At 40.1% G+C, this 17,102-nt stretch overlaps 1 protein-coding gene across 1 annotated transcript in view; it reads left to right on the plus strand.

Moving 5' to 3' along the window:
- Positions 1 to 2,826: 2,826 nt before the first annotated feature.
- Positions 2,827 to 17,102, plus strand: part of NPTN (neuroplastin) — a 63,474-nt gene continuing 49,198 nt past the window's right edge. The window contains exon 1 of the mRNA XM_019735938.3: positions 2,827 to 3,210. Within this exon, the coding sequence (XP_019591497.1) occupies positions 3,120 to 3,210 (91 nt within the window). The 5' untranslated portion in view covers positions 2,827 to 3,119. The remainder of the gene's footprint in view (positions 3,211 to 17,102) is intronic.

Consider the following 17,102-nt stretch of genomic DNA (forward strand, 5'->3'; position numbering starts at 1 on the left):
TTTTCCCCTGGGTTTTAAAAGGATTCCTCATAACTTCCGGCTTTGAGAGTTGATTGGTAACACTATACTTAAAACTTTTCTCTCTGAATCCACTTTTGTAAGAAGCACGGCAAGTGCTGGAGATCACAGAGTTGGAGTTGGAATTATAGCAGCAGTAGCAATATTATTTATTATCGTTATTATCAACATTTGAGTGTTTACTGTGCACCAGAAACATAACTGGTCTAAACAGTATACATAAATGTACTCATTTGTTCCTTTTATAATCTTATGAGGTAGTATAGGGACCAGGCCCACGGGCAGATGATCTTGCTGGCAATCTAGGTCTCCCTGCATCTTGAGACGCTGTGTGCATGAGAGCGGGCCTGCAGGACCTGCCAGCTGAGCCCTCCTGTGGGATGCTCTTTGCTTTGCTGGACCCGCATAACCTGGCTTCTTCTCCGCCTGAGTGTGGAGCCACCAGAGACTCTCCCGGGTCAGTAAGTCTCAGTAAATCCATGTCCTAACTCAGCCACCTGGTGCGTGCCTTGGGCTTGCGGCTTCTCAGGCACAAACCTTAGAACAACTCAGATTCAATCCGAACAAGTAGGTACTATCATCAACCCCATTTGACAGATAAATAGGATTCAGAGAGATTAGGTCATTTGTCCAAGGCTACACAGCTTAGTAGAGGGTGGTGGTGGATGTGGGATCAACCTGAATTTGATCTTTCCCCTGACCGGAGTAGTTCAGGTTATGCAGTAGTAGAAAAGATTTCTGAATCTCAGTAATTTAGACACTACCTGTTCTATGTAGTTTGGCAGAGCTTAATAATACTCTGGGCTTATTGTATTAACTCAGGGACCCCAGAATGACAGTTTCATTTTCACACGTGCTTTCATCATCACGATCACTAATTACCATACGGGCAAGAGTATGCTACAGTGTCTGCAACTGAAATGCAATGAGTGTGCTTGAAAATGATGCATGTCACGTGTCACTGGCCAAAACAAATCACATGTCACTCCCAACTTCAAGAGGGAAATGCACTCCCGCCATGAACCTAGAAGAGGCAACCCAGATTATTTGGTATTGATGATTATAGCAAACACTCTTCGGCGGGTCACACCTCTTTTAGACTCAGTTTCCCTACCCACAAAATGAGCATAATCATTTTGTAAGGATCCCTTGTTGTAAGGATCAAATAGGGATGTTAGTTACCATTATGAGGCAGAGTAGTTCATGCGATCAAAAATTTCCATGAGCTGAAAATCGTGGTCCCACCACAGATGGCTCTGTAGTCCTCCATACCGAGGGCTGTCTTCGGAATGGCCTTTGTCCAACCTTTTTCCATGTGAACCTTTTGTCACCCTCATACCTGAGGTTGTGGAGGCTGTAGTTTTCATTTCAATCAACGACATGCCATAGCTGTAGTTCCAGTGCTGGCTAGAAAGTTCAGTCTGGAGCCATCAGCTGTTCAGTTCATGTTGAAAACTTGTGACTACTTTGGCTTGCGTGTGCGAGGCTCATGGTCAGTGCTCCTTCCTCCAGGTTTTCAGAGCCCTCAGGTCACCAGGACTGTTAACTAGGCTCCTCTCAGTGTCCCTCCACAGACTCTCCCCAGGGTGTCTTCTATGAGTCAGGGATCAGCTAAATCACAGAAACTCCCTTGTCAACCAAGGAATGACAACCAAGGGTAGGTGTCATGCGGGGACTCTGGTCCCGCTCCCCGCACAAGAACGCAGGACATGGCGAGGCCAAAAAGGAACACCCACGGAGCCATAGATAGGGGAGTCATACCATTACGGTCTTGCTGGCAGCTGGGTTGGAGACACAGGAAGCAGGACTTGCTCGATCTACAACCCGCTGTCCACTTCTCTGCCAACCAACCCCCTAGCATAGCCACAGCAGTTATATCCGTGACTAATGGCTAACCTATTGATGGCCATCTAATTACAGCTGACGGCCATCTACTACCCAAGTCAGCACCTTTCCACGTGAGGCCGAGAGCCTGGAAACTGCTCTCTGGGATTCTGCCCCCACAGTAGGGAAAAAAAAAACCCTTAAAAAGATCCTTTCCTGAACTTCCATGCACACAATGCCAGAGCACTTTGCTGGCTGCTTTGCTATGGGTCGTTTTGCTAGGTCATTCGTCCTCTTCCTCGCTTTTCTGAGACTAGGTTGTGAACTTCATCTAGGTTTCACAGCAGGTGTGAAAACCTGGTACACCGCAGGTACTATAAATATTCGCGGTATGAAAATGCTTCTGAATATTCTTCATATTAATTAGTACCTGGTGACTTCCTCATAGAATTTAGTGTCTAACTAAACTCGAGCAATTAGGCTAGAACTTCAGGCCCTGAGATTTTTATGAGGCTAAAACAAGGCCAAATGGGGGTGGGGGGGAGGGGAGGATAGACGACAAGGGAGCAGGGGTGAGGCGGAAAAGCACAAGGTAGTGACGAGCACGGGGAGTGCACACCTAGCGCGGAAGGTTACAGCAGTAGGTAACAGAGGGAGGTAGGAGCTCGATGCCGGTCGAGGGTCTAAGAGGGTCTCAGGTCAAAGTCCAGAAGGAAGAAATAGCAGGACTTTGGGACCCGACAATGAGGAAGGCATAAAACAGGCGGTAGTGCGTCAAATACCGCAGCCAAGAGCGCCAACAACTGAAAGGGTGGAGGAAATACATTAGGCTCCCAAAACTTGCTCTTATTTATGGGCGCTCCCGTCCCACCGAAGGATTAGCAGGAGGCGGACTTCCCACTTCCCAGGCTGAGAGAGCCGGAGGAACCCCGCCTCGCTCCGTCACGTGGCCAGAAGCGCTCTTGGCACGTGACCTACCTTGAGCTTGGCCAATCAGCCTCTGCAGGGGCGGGGACGCGACGGCCGAGGGGCGGGAGCATCAGTTGAGGTCGCCTCTTCTCGCGAGCCTTGAGGCCATCACTCCTCAGCCGCCCACCACCAGGAGCGCAGGTCTCGCGAGGTTTGGGCGCTGCGGCGGTAGGAGGAGGACGGCGAAGGACGGAGCTGAGCCCCAGCTGCCTCCCTCGCTCACTCCCTCGCGCGCTCGCCCGCCCCCTCCCTCCCTCCCCTCCCTTCCCGGCCCCGGCCCATTCGCTAGTCGCTCTTCTGCCGGTAGGATGTCGGGCTCGTCGCTGCCCAGCGGCCTGGCCCTTTCGCTGTTGCTGGTTTCTGGCTCCCTCCTCCCAGGGCCAGGCGCCGCTCAGAACGGTAAGCAGGGCGCCGGGGGCGGGCTGGGCGGGGGCTGAGGGACGCCGGCGGCCGTCCGGGGCCTCAGGGGGTGCCGGAGCAAGGGCAAGGGGGCCGTTGGGGAGTCCGAGGGGCCGCGGACCCGAGGGGAGGAGAGGCCGGTCGGGAGTTGGAAGCACGGTTGTGAGAACCGGAGGCGCCTGTGCGAGAGGTGGGGGCGCCCGCTGAGAGCCTGAGGTGTGTTGCTGACTTCGAGGTGCCGCCTCGTGGGGCTCGTCACTCCGAGCCGGCAGGGACACCCAGGAAGCCGACGTGAGGAGCTGGAGTAGCGGAGGCGGATGAGGAGGGAGCGCAGCTTTTAAAGAAGGCGGCAGGAGGCCGACCGGCATTGTGTTTAAGGCGACCGGAGTGGTGTCGGCAGGATCGGCGAGAGAGCCGGGGTCCCTGCCGCAGGGTCGGCTCGGGCTCTGCTGGGGCCCCGTAAGACTGGTGACATCCTTAGACTACGGGCGGCGCTGGGGGGAAGGGGGCCCGGAGAACACCCTGCCGAGTACTGGAGCCTACGGAGGGGGAAGAATCGGGAAACCTCGGTGTGGAGGTGGCGGGGAAGCGGGTGCAAAGCTAAGGTGGTGGGTGACTGCTGTCGGGGATCTGGAAAGGGAAGCAGCGGTGACTCCGCACGAGGTGCGAGGGAAGAGGCCGGGTTTGCTGAGGAGGGTGGAGTGTTGGGCATCCTAGGGCACTGGTTGGGAGAGCGAAAAGGAGTTTCTAAATAAGGAGAGAAAAAATGAGCAGAGGACGGGGAGAAAGGGTTGAGACTGAGGTAAGGGAATACTTATTGGAGAAAGAGGGGTGCCTGGTTATAGAGATGGGGGTGGGAGGACAGAATAAGGGAAGGGAGTGAAACGTAGGAAGCCGGGTGTGATGCTGAGGTGCAGTGTCGGGGTTCTCAGGGGAGGGAGCCGCTGGGTGGGGGCGAGCGCGGTGATGTCGGGCCTTCGTAAGTCGGGACACACGCAGCTGGGCTGCCGCGGTGGGATTGAGGACAGGGCCTGGAGAGAGCGAGGTGGACGACGTGGGTTTTTCAGATCTAAAAGTTTCAAGACAGGAGAGACGTTATTTCTGAGGAACATAAAAGTCCCTGAGATGTGTGCAGTGAACGGTGGAAACGAGAAAATTGGGTTTTGAACTAAAGCTCTTTAGAGACGATGGAGAAATGGTGGGAAGTCATGGTGATAGGGGATGTGATCTAGACAAAAAAGATTCTGATTGTTGAAGGCTTGTGTTACAATTCAGCCGCTGAATTGATCTTTCAGAGGTGAGGCTAGAAGTATGGTGAACCGGTGTCTGCTCTTGTGGGAACAGCCTTTAAGAGGTTTAAAACAGTACTGGAGAGGGAACTATATGTTATTTTTGATAATCCTTCAGTGTGTCTATGTTGTTAACGCTAGAACAATTTAAAATTACTCTTGTTGGAATAGCTGTAATTTAAATGACTCAATTTAAAAAATAAAGTTGGTGTTAAGCATCCTAAGGAGAATCTAGGCTCAAAAGGTTGAAGATTATAGTGACAATACATCAGTAAAGGATTGAAAAAGCATCATCGGTTTAAATATAAGTGTTTGCTGTACCAAATTGTTCCAGTCAGATCTTATGTATGCTTCATGGCCTTGAATTTTCCATGCAGGGGTCAGGAAGGAAAAGTCTCTAGCATTGAATATGTAAAGTATATTGGGTATTTCTTTCTGTTTTTCTCCAAAGCATAAGCCACTGTGGAAGACAGGGTATAGTTAGACTGATTTTGTCTTACCAGTTTCAGTGTTTCCCCGAAAATAAGACCTAGCTGGACCATCAGCTCTAATGCGTCTTTTGGAGCAAAAATTAATATAAGACCCGGTATTATATTATATATTATATTATACCCGGTCTTATAGTAAAATAAGACCAGGTCTTATATTAATTTTTGCTCCAAAAGACACATTAGAGCTGATGGTTCAGCTAGGTCTTTTTTTCAGGGAAGAAAAGGTTTTAGTCTGTGTTAACAATATGCCTTAAAAAAGCCTAATACTAATTTCAACTATTCGATTTGTGGAAATAGCATGGTTTCGTTTGGCTCCATAGGTGAGAGATTCTTGATCTTAACATATTTGATCTCTATGCTGACATAGCATCTTTCAATGATTGATAATATGGGGAAATTTTAGTTTCTTAGCAACCAAAGCAAGGTATTTGGATAGGCCTTCAGAGACTCATCTGGTTGTTCTCAGTGGTATGTGTTCTAAATACAGCAACCTTTTCCTTGAAATGAGCTTGAATTCGATCACGTGACATGAGTGGTGAAATGAAGTTGACCCAAATGAATGTAAATTTAATTCAAGGAAGAAATAGCTGCTATTTGAGTTTGAGTCCACATAGGTAAGGATGCTATTTTATAGCTTTCTACAACGTAAGATTTAAGCTTTCAACTGCTATTAGCCCTGTTAGCTAATAGTCTGACCTCATGTCATGGAATTTGTATTTTTTTATAGTATTTCGCTAATGGATACCATGCTCTGTATGATGTTGAAATGTTAGAAATGTTAGATTATCTATTCAAAATGATGACTTAAAAAAAACCCCAAAACCTACATGTTTCTGCATTGGATATGTGGTAATTTAAATTGAGTGTAGATGGATGTTTTTCAAAAGGTCTCTCATTCTTAAAATGAAGAATTTGGACTAGACCCTCAAGGTCTCTTCCACCTGTGACCCATTAACCATAGTGATAAAAGGCTTTCATTCAGATAGATTTTGTTTCCCATCCAAATATTTAAACTTGTAGGACCACAGTTTCAAGTAAAATTCTTATATAAGATGTTGATTTTTGTATGTATCAAGAAAAATGTTCATTTTAAAGGAAGAAGCTTGTCCTAAAATGATAAGACATTCAAAAGCTTTAGACTAAAATTAATATTGAATGAGTGTAAACCAAGGCAGTGTTATATGGTCATCAAGAGCACAGACTTTGGATCCTGATAGACTTGAGTTGGAGTCCCAGCTCTCTGTCACTAAGTGACCTTGAGTAAGGTGCTTAATTCTTCCAAGCCTCAAGTTTTATCATCTGTAAAATGTGGTTTATAATAATGCCAATCCTGTAGGGATGATGTGAGGATTAAGTGAAATAATGGCCATGAAGCACTTACTAGGTTTTTTTCCTGGTGTGTAGTGAGTCACAGCAGGGAGTAAATTTTTACTATATGTAACACTTGTTACTATATGTAACGTGTTACTATATGTTACTGTAGTGTAACATATGCTACATTACTACCCTATGTAGCATCATAGTACTATATTGTATGTACTAAATGTTTGCTCACTATAGTGAGTGTTAGCTATTACTATTATCCTTAAAAAAGGAGCATTATTAAGTACTTATTTTTCTTTATGTATATGTTGAATACTTTGTTAATGCTACTCACTGTCATCTTGAATAAAGTTAAGTAGGCCATTTGAAGACCCGGAACAGAGAGATTTATGGTTTCGCATATGTAAGTTTTTAAGGAAAGTGACCAGCATCACTGCAGCCTCAGATTCTGGTGAGGAAGCTCGTATTTCCATTTCACTGTCTGGGAGGTTTTGTGGCTTTCTTTTTCTTTCAGTGAACTAACTATTTTTTCATAGAATCCCATTGTTGTGAATAAGAAATAGAATGTAGTGCCTGGTACCCGCTGGAAGTGTTGGATATGTTAGCTGATAAATGAATGTGGAGTGAAGTGTACAAGTGTAATCAGACTGAAGTAGTATGAAGTTGGGTAATTAACACAGTTTAGTGGGAGAAAAACGGAGTCTAATGAATCTTTTTATTAATGAGCTAAATTTTAAGAAACCATTTCGCTTGACTGATACTAGATAGATAGTTGTGAACATTGTGCTTTGTGTTATAACAGTGCCAGTGTCTTCATAATCCTTTCATAATTCATGAATCCTTTTCTGTCAAGTGCTGTTTGCTTCAGTGGTTTGGCAATTTTCTTTCCCTGAGTACATTTTTAGATGTGTATTTGCTATTGATTATGCATCTCCTCTTTGGGTGAACTGAAGTGAGCAGCAGAAAACAGATGTTGTTATCTATGGCAGCTGTACACAAATGACATGCCACATGTCAAACAACAGATCTTACACGATAAATCCAAATAAAAATTTAAATGACCAGAAGAGTTTGCCTTGAAGTAAAGCATTTCCTAAAGATATCATAAGCCTCCAGTCTCTTAGGCAACTGACCAGTGTCACTGCTGACATGATGGAACCACCCAGGCATGAGAAATTGGTTAGGCGTCTGGGGTAAAAAGGCCATGTTACTACATCAGAACCTGTTGCTTTTCAAGGTTACTGCATCCAAATTAGAAAGAGATGCAGTTGGGTTTTTGTGTTGCCAGACATAATAGAGCATAACCTATTAATATACCAAAGTTTAAAACAACAAAAGGAAATAAAAGCTCTTAAATATAAATGTGCTCCATAGTCCAAACATTTGCCATGAATTAGTATTGAAGTTCATTACAGGTCTGACTTTATGTGAGTTATACAAATCCTCATGAGAAATTGGACTATTTTGTCTTGAAGGAATCCTTTTGTTTTTCTCATTAAAACAATTTTGATGTGAAACATTTTCTGTTGATATTGATAAAAGGCAAAATGTTATTGTATTGTCCTTATTTTCATTTTTTTAATAAAAATTATTTAACTGGGCCTGTAAAGATGATCAGATCTGATTAGAAAAGTGTTTTGTCAATTTGGACATTGCTTTTCATTTATTTAGTTTGAGGTACTTTTTCAAAGTAAGATGTTTCATATGTAAAATCTGAGTCTTTGCTGGATGTATGTATGTGAAGGTGTTTTTTACAAGAGAATTGGGAAGTATATAAGGTGCTAATATCTATATAAATAAGTACATAGAAAAACAGTGAAGGACTTAAATATACAGGAGATGTTAAATGAAAGTTTGAATAAAATTATGCAAAGAAATTTTGGAAGAAATGAATTCTGTGAAAAAATTTTTGATGCATTCTATTTAATTTACTGTTTGTAGTGAGAACACAGTCTGGATAGGATCAGAAGTAGAGAATGAAGTAAGAGACAGAGAAAGAGAAGAAAGGCTATAGTTACAGTAGTACAAGGAGAAAAGCAGGAAGCAAGAGTGAGGAATGAGTTTTCTTTTGAGGAACATCTGGAAAAATAGAATCTATCAGAAAGAGTAGACCAGAGACCTCTAAAATAAATTCACAATTGAAAATTAAAATAATAGTGCGAAATCATCTGTGAACAGTTGGCTTGGATTTTAGGGGATCTTTTAAAAACAACATTATTTTGAATGCATTTTTAAAAATAGCATTGATGATATGGAGTTTAGTTTTAAGTACCTTAGATAAATGCCTTTTAAAATTTGTGAGGTTTTTGTGCATCCCCCCCCCCCCCCCCCAATCCCCAATTTTAGTTGGTAAGGATTAGCTTTGGGAAAGCCGGCAACCTCTCCAGTAAAATTAGTTGATTGTATTACATTTTGTAGGCATAAATTTCTCCCTGAATTTAAAGTGAAATACTGTGGTGATCCTATGTAAAAACATTATTCCAATGGTATTGATGTCTAAATTTAAAAAATTAAATAAGGAAGTAAAATGTATCTGTTTTGCAAGAGTTTATTCAATTTAGGAAAGAGAATCGAGATTTGTGCCTAATTTTAACTTACTATGTTATTTAAAATTGAAAGTATGCCTAATTTTCTTTTTTGCTTGCTTTTGTATATATACAAAATATACATTTATTAATCAAGCCTAATTAGCCTTGAGGTTATTTTTTACTTGACTGCTCAGAATTCTGTGGAAATGGAGTTTACTGAATATTTAAAGAATCTCCTTAGTATCTACGTTTATTTACATACAGTAAGTTAGTGGGAGACGTGGTTAATGTTCCTTAAACACCTGCTGGTTTTTTGTTTTGTTTCTTGTTTTTGTTGTGTTTCAAATTAAAAAACAACAGCACACAATCTAGTCTTATCTTTTCATTGAAGCAGATTGTGGTCAGCTTGCATGGAAACATCTTGTGTTAACTTCCTTGTACTAAAAAGTACTGAATGGTATTCTTTTGCATTTCTGAAAATAATTATGGAATGTTTTAAGCCTAGCCTTTTTTCCAAATAATCTTAATTTCTGGAACTTTACGGTATGCTTTAGGGTATTTTCCAGTAGTACATCAGTTGGAATATGCTTTGCTTCACTTTGTTTTATCTTGGTTTATATCATTATTACACCCAACTATTGCTTCAAATCGACTAGACTGAAATATAAATGAGATGATGTGAAACCACTCTGAAAATGTCAGGGTTCTATGTATTATGTAAGGTTCTATTACTAGAAAACATTAAGTTCCAAATTGTACAAATAGTTTTAATCATATCCAAGTGTATACTCACATTCTAAAAGTGATTAAATATAAAATACAAGACAAAATGTTAAGCCCTTGTTTGATAGAATAACAAGGCAAAATGTTCCATATACAGTGAGATACACTAAAAAAAGGTAAGTGTGTGCTTGCATATGTTATAAGTTATTATGCCATTGATTCTTCTTTTCTTCCTCATAGTATCAGAAAACCACTGGACTAGGTGATGTCTAAGTCCCCTTCCAATTCTAAAATTACACAACTCGATTGCCGTTACAGCTTAGGTACTGCCTCTAATGGGTAAAGGGCCTAGAGACAGAATATTTTGTTTTAGTAAGTTTTTAGAAACTTTTTGGAAATAGGGAAAATTGACTTTGAGGCTTGCACTGTTTTGATATCCAACTGCCTGTAAACCTACTTCAGACAACACTTATACATAGTTCTTGTTTCAAGGAAGGCAGAATGGTGTCTGTTATATAGATCTCATGTTAACCTTGCTGGGAAAATTGCCAGAGTGAATTAAACAATTAAGAAATGAAAATCACTGCCAGGTAGGTAGATATTTTGTGTACTCTCCGTTGGTTGAAAAGTAGTTGACTATTGAAGAGGCAGTGAAGAGACAGTGAAGCACGCTTAACTAATTGTATTTTCATGTTATCTTTTGAGGAGGTTTGTTTTCTGTTATGACTTTGTTTCTTCTGTCCCTTATGTATTTTTTAAAGACCTCTAAACCTGTCCATTATAGTTGAACAAGGCACCCCAAGTGTTACCTGAATTAAATATGAGGAAGTTCCTCGATTGTTATTCCTTACAAGGGACGTGTCAGTCTCAATTTAAATATTTATTCATTATACTTACTTGTATCTTAATAATAGGTCCATTTCCTTGCTTATTTTTCTTTTACATTTTTGTTAGAATTTCAAACATGTAAAGAAGAGTGGTTAATGTAATAAACTCCCATATAATTAAATTATCTAGTTATCAACCATATCCTTGCTGCTTATTAGTTTAAAAATAACCTGAAAAGTTTACATTACAAACTAAAAATTTCTAGGTGCTGAAATGTATTAGTAGAGATTAGCTAATATCAGTAAAACAAATAATTTGGTTTTGATGTAATCATGTTGAAATGACTTTAAAAATATAAAAGGTCTTTAAAAAAAGGCTTTCAAACTTTTGTTTGTGACTCAGAGAAACAGATTTTATTTGTGACTATGTCATGCAGAAATATGTAATGTTTTGTGAAACAATACCTATCCTTAACTCTGCAGTGTATTTTAAGAAAATTGTTGTCTTTCTAAATGATTTCATTATTGGCCATGAGACTCATGTTTGAAAAACAGAGCATTTTCAGGTATTGAATAGTTTTGTTTTTTGTTTGTTTTGTTTTATTTTTTATATGCCATGCAGTCCGGAACAATCTGATGATTTTTATAAACATGGTAAGGATTTATCAGTAATACCAACAGGTACTGTTAGTAGTCATTATTAGTAAAGAAAATATGTAGCATTATTGAATTAATACATTAGCCCTTAGTCATATACTATTGATTTTTTATTCTATTTGAACTTGGGGAAAAGGGGAGGCTACAGTAATTTGAATATCATAATCAAAGCACAAGTTTTCCAGTATGTTTTGTTCTTTCTTTCACATTAGAGCTTATGTTCCTTATTCCCTAGCCCCCACCCACCCCCCGCCTGTGAGTTACGTGTTGAATGTGGGGTCTGGGAGCACTACTGTTTAGTCCGAGCTGAATGCTTACTCTGATGCTGTTGTCTGAGGCGCGTTTCTGTTGCGCACAGGATGACGTGAACACTGGCCAAGTGAATGGAGGGAGAGGGCAAGTGGAACCATCACTGAAGAAGCATTTGCCTTTCATGTTAAGATCCTAGAGACTCTCACTTGTAGTCATTGCTTCTTGGAGACTGAAAAAAACGCAACAAGATGTCCTGTGTTGGCAACTATCTGTGAAATACTTTTTAATCCATAGATTGAAGATACATGCTAAATTTAATTACGGATTTTTTGATTGAAGAAGTATGTTCAATTTAATAAGTTTTTGATTATACAAGTTTAGTAGATTAGAAAATGTTGTGGAGCAACTAGAAGAAAATAGCAAAGCATCTCCAGCATTGAAATTACATTTGTTAATGCCGAATCTCAAATCATTCCCCAAGGAAGATGAAATAAATGGCGTTAATGCACACCAGGAAACTGCTACCTAGAAAAGAACAACTATGAAAAGGTTTCAAATAACTTGCAGTGAACTGTCATTGAATTACCCCTCAGCAAATAATAGTGATCACATATCAAAATTATGGTGCTATTAACAGTGTAATTGTTTTCTTCCTAGGATTGAACTCCAAATAATTATGAACACTTTCCAACCACATTTAGAAAAAGACGCAGATAATTCTACCTTGATAGTAGCGTAAGACTTAGAAGAAAAGCCTGAAGAGCTAAATTTAGGAAAAGGGAGCACTAAGGGGGATGTGATTATCTATTAATACCTTCAAGGTATCAGTGTAAATGAAGTAAGGGAATTAGGTAGTCTCCAAAGATGGATGGGCTGTATCAAAGAGCAGTGGCCTAGAGCACAGGGAAGAAAAGCATAGGTTCAGTGTTAAGGTGATTTTAATGAAACTAGCAGAAGAGGAGAGTTATTTGCACTCACTCTGTCAGAGCCATTGTAAGTAGGGCAGAGAGCTGGTTGAGGGGAATCTCATAAATCAAAAGGGAGATATCTCTTATATCTGGTACTGTGGTCCTCCCTTATCTGCGGGGTGTATGTTCCAAGACCCCCAGGAGATTCCTGAAACTGCGGATAGCACCAAGCCCTACATATACTGTGTTTTCCCTATACATACGTACCTATGATGAAGTTTAATTTATAAATTAGGCGATTTCATGGATAGAAGATTCATTCTTACTGTAGACCATAGCAACCTCGGCATATGATTATTTTCTTTCCTATTAAGTTGCAAACATTCACCTTTTCACTTAAAGGAAGCACTTTAAGGCTTCTCTTTGGCGTATTTGAATTGCCAGCATCACTCCTCTTGCACTTTGGGGACATTATTGTGTAAAACAAGGGTCACTTGAACACTTGATACCAGAACAGCTCATCTGATAACCTAGCCCACTGCTAAGTACTGACTGATGGGTTGCATGTACACCATGGATATGCTGGACAAAGGGATGGTTCACGTCCTGGGAAAGATGGAGCCGGATGGCGCGAGATTTCATCACACTACACAGAAGGGCATGCAATTTAAAACTTAATGAATTGTTTATTTGTGGAATTTTCCATTTAATATTTTCAGATTGCTGTTGACCATGGGTAACTGAAACCATGTAAAGTGAAACCGTGGATAAGGGGGTTACTGCTGTACTTGTTTAGGAGGGAGGCTCAACAGGAGAAAAAACCTGTATAGAAATGAATATGAAGTGAAATGGACTTTCCAGAAGTTTTGAAGGATCAGAAATTAGTTTGTTTCTAACTCCAAAGTTCTATGATTATGAATTCAAGAAAAAAGTAGATTAACTTCCGAATTCATTAAAATGAATTTTAATTCTGCTTGTAATACTTAAAACAGGATTCTGTTTATTATAACCTTCATAAGCAACTTTTTTGTTTATTACCACAAACTTACACTGTCAATTATTTCTACTCTGTGTTTGTTTAACACAGACGCATAAGCTTCATGAAAGTTCATTCACTAGACTGGATAGAACCTACTAAAAGCTTAACCTTTGATTCTTAGAAATTAGGCTTTTCCTTTTATACGGTAAATGTCAGGTATTAAGAAAGGCTCATTATCAGGAAAAGCACACTTCCAGACTCTCAAGACTTCGTCAGTCAAAATTCTGCTGTGCTGGAAGCCCCAGCTTGTTCTGAGTGGGAGCTGGTGCTGTAATGCTTGGGTAGAGATGGGCGCTCACTTGAATTAGTTCAGAGATTGCAGGGTTGCCACATAAAATGCAGGACACCCAGTTATGTTTGAATTTCAGATAAACAGCAAAGCATTTTTATTTGTAAATCTGGCAACCCTAGTCTTTTTTGCTATTTTGGCCCCCCTTCAGAACTTAAATGACAGAGTCTTGTAATTTGGTGAGTTTTTGTGTATTAAAATAAATCTTTTAAAAGTAGATTTAATATGAGCAAAATCCTGTTACATTGTAAATTTTGTATGAGAAAATATAGTTTAGAATAGTATTGTTTTATTCTGGTGACGTCACCTTTCTGTATGTTATCGATTGTACTACCTTATATTTGACAGTAAGTTTTTCATTCTCTAAACATTAGAGTTGTTTTCAGGAAGGATATGAACAGTGATTTAGGCTGGTTTTTTTTGGTTTGTTTAGCAATTTCCCTTTTCTCTCCTTACCTAAAATCTTTTTAAATTTAGGGCACTATTGGCTGAGAGTAAAAGGTGTTTCTGAGGCTGTTGGTTCAAAGATGGTCCTTTTTCAGAGTTTTGCTTGGGGGCTGCATTCCTGGCTTAGAAGACCCGAAAGGGTGAATGGAGATGTGACTAGCCACACCCTTTTCCTCCTCGTGGGTTCAGAATGATTTTCATTTGCTGAATTATAACTACCTGATTTAGAGAGTCAGAGAAAGTGGATGTTAGCTCTGCAGACTAGGTATGTGATTTCTTTACAGCTAAATTTCAGTACTAAGAAAAACCATGGTTTCATGAGCTTTATTATAAGGCCTTTTAACCAGGGATATGTCAAACTGTGTATCAGTTAATTCAGTGTAAGAGACATACCTTCTGTCCTTTTCGTGTGAACTGGGATGAGGTGGCTACAAGAATAACAAGAGTAGAATAATGTAATAGGTTCCAGGGTGAATGACAATAAGTAACATAAAGCATAATCAAAACTATACTTGTACATATTTGTTTGAAATATATTCAAGGCAATTTTAAGAAATGTTAAAAATAACTCAGTTTTTATGAAATGAGAAAATTAGTATAGTTTAAATTTGATGCCTAAACTCAGTTGCCGAGAATATTACAGGATAAGTAAATTGGTATGCTCTGTCACCATTGTAAATGTAAAATGTAAATAAAAAAACTGTTAAAAAGGTCATTGTGTGGGGTAGTGTAGTTGAGTAGAAAGCACTCGATTTGGCAGTAGCCCAAATCATATTTTCATTTTAATTTCTATGGTTTCTATTTTTTAAATTAGTGTAACTCTTAATCCATAAGGTTTTTATGCAATTAAATGGTAATGTATGGAAAAGTACTTTTTAAACTGCTATATTGTAAAGTGGCATGTATGTATGGCTTGTAGGGCCTGGTACTTACAACTTGTTTATCTTTAACAGGTTAACTGCAGCTCTGGTAGTTCATAGGAAAGAGGAAAATAAAGTACTAAAGAGAAGGGCCAGATTATTTCAGAGTTTGTTTTGATGAATGATGACTGTATAAAATGTGCATTTTAGGTGGTTGTTAGCAGATGAGCCTTTTCACTGAATTAGCACCTCTGTTAGGAAAGGTCAGTATTGACTTTCTGTCATCTTTGAAGTGTGCCTTCCAGGACTGCTCTCATCTCAAGTGACATCGAAATACGAATTACGGGGACTCCCTGTTACTCCTCACCCGGTGGCCTCCCTCCCCCAGGAGGTGACAGAAAGTAAAGTCAGGTATCTGTTTTTGTGTCCTCTGCTCAGAACGCATTTTTGTGATTTCCTGTAACTATTCCGATGTGACATTCACTACACGTTACTAAGAAAAATATAAATAATGCCCTAAACGTAATGTAAAGGAGGAAATAACTTAGAATAAAGTACTTATTTCAGTCCGCAAGTGCTCAGGCGTGGCGGCTAAGAAGGGGATGAAGAGGCTGCTGTTTATATCCCTGTAGAAAAAACAAGAATGTGCCAGCTGCAGATGCAGACTGATCTCGTTTTGCTATAATGGTGACTCAAATACTACAGGTGGCATTGCTGTTCATAATGTAATTTTCTGAAAAGGTGAACAACTCTTGGTAAAGTTCCAAACGAAACAAAGTACAGTCTTTCCTCACTTTTCCACAGTAATTGCATTCCTGGAAAATGGAGTGATCATTAAAACCCTGCCAGAATACATTTAAAACTGAGTTAGGTTCTAGGCTCAGGACAAGTTTGAATGCCATTTGAAAGTTGTATAGGAAGAGGGACAATTCTTGGTTGTCCAGGACTTTTCCTACTTTGTGGGGTATTGAGGACCCCTGCTCCCAACCCACTAACGTCCAGTAGTGCCATGTCAGTCATTGTGTCACCCCAAATACACACATTTCCAAAATGCTCCGTAAAAGGCAGAGTAGCCCTGGTAGAAAATGTCTCACCTTTGTCCTGTACTTGCAAGTGTCCTCTGATCCAGGATGATAGCACCTAGTCCCCAGGACGACCCCTGGTCAGAGCTACCCCTCTTCTAGGAATGGGATGGCAAGGAACGCAGCTGTTCCCTTTTTTCCCTTCCTTTTGTTAACATGCATTAAAGCAGGGGTTGCAAACTCATTTAGGGCAGGACTAGGCAAGTATTGTTGGCTAAACAGGAGAGTACAATATATGCTTAGATTGAAAATGGAAAGTTGAACTTCTAAAAATACTGTGCTGGTTAAATAAAACTGTTACAAGGACCCCATTTTGTATCCTCTTCACCAAAGGATTTTATTACGAATTTTGAAGCCCGAGAGATTGGAGTCCTGATGTTAGTTCTGTTAATCTCGGACTCCTCTGTTTGTTAGCAATGACACATGCCCCACAGGATGGCGGCTGGAATGAGATTGCAGGCATACACCACCCAGCACCATCCCTGGCACGATGCACGCTTGCTAAGGTTTTCTCTCTTCCACTAATACCCTGTCAGTCATCTGGGTTTATTTTTAACCTGTTGGAAAGCAGACTGTGTTTTACAGTGAAATGGTTATGAAATTGAAATTTCTAGTATGGGGGACATTAGTACCTTCTTATTTTTAACAGAAGCAAAGAAGTAGTTAATTATTTTTTTTTATTAACACACAACCTACCTCCCATTTAAGGCATTTGGAACCTGATCATTTTAAGCTACTTGGAGCATGATCCTTATAACACTAAACATGCTGATTCCAAACTATTTCAGTAGATCGACCTCCTCAGTCCTTCCCAGTTAGCTCTCAGCCTTAGCATAACAATGACCATTATTTAGCAGGGTAGTTACTTTTGAAGTGCTGTGGGAGCAGGTAATTTTGCTAGTACTGCAGTACTTTATTGCACCTTCAAAATTAGATTATTCCATAAAAAGACATAGTTGTTGCTTGAGTTAGAAATTTAGCAACGTGATTTTTACTAGGAAACTAATGTATGATTTTTTCCCAATTGTCCAGTGACTGTTTTGAAAGGTCCACATTTGCTTGGTTCTTATAAAATGCTTTAGAGGCATATACAGCTTTCTGTACATTTTGTTTTCCCAGTTTAGCAGCAGAAAGTTTAAATAAATTTTTCCTTTAGTAGTTAAGATAATGATCTAAA

Source organism: Rhinolophus sinicus, chromosome 3 (assembly GCF_057876585.1).
Source record: "Rhinolophus sinicus isolate RSI-liver-muscle chromosome 3, RSI-T2T, whole genome shotgun sequence".
Taxonomy (NCBI): Eukaryota; Metazoa; Chordata; class Mammalia; order Chiroptera; family Rhinolophidae; genus Rhinolophus; species Rhinolophus sinicus.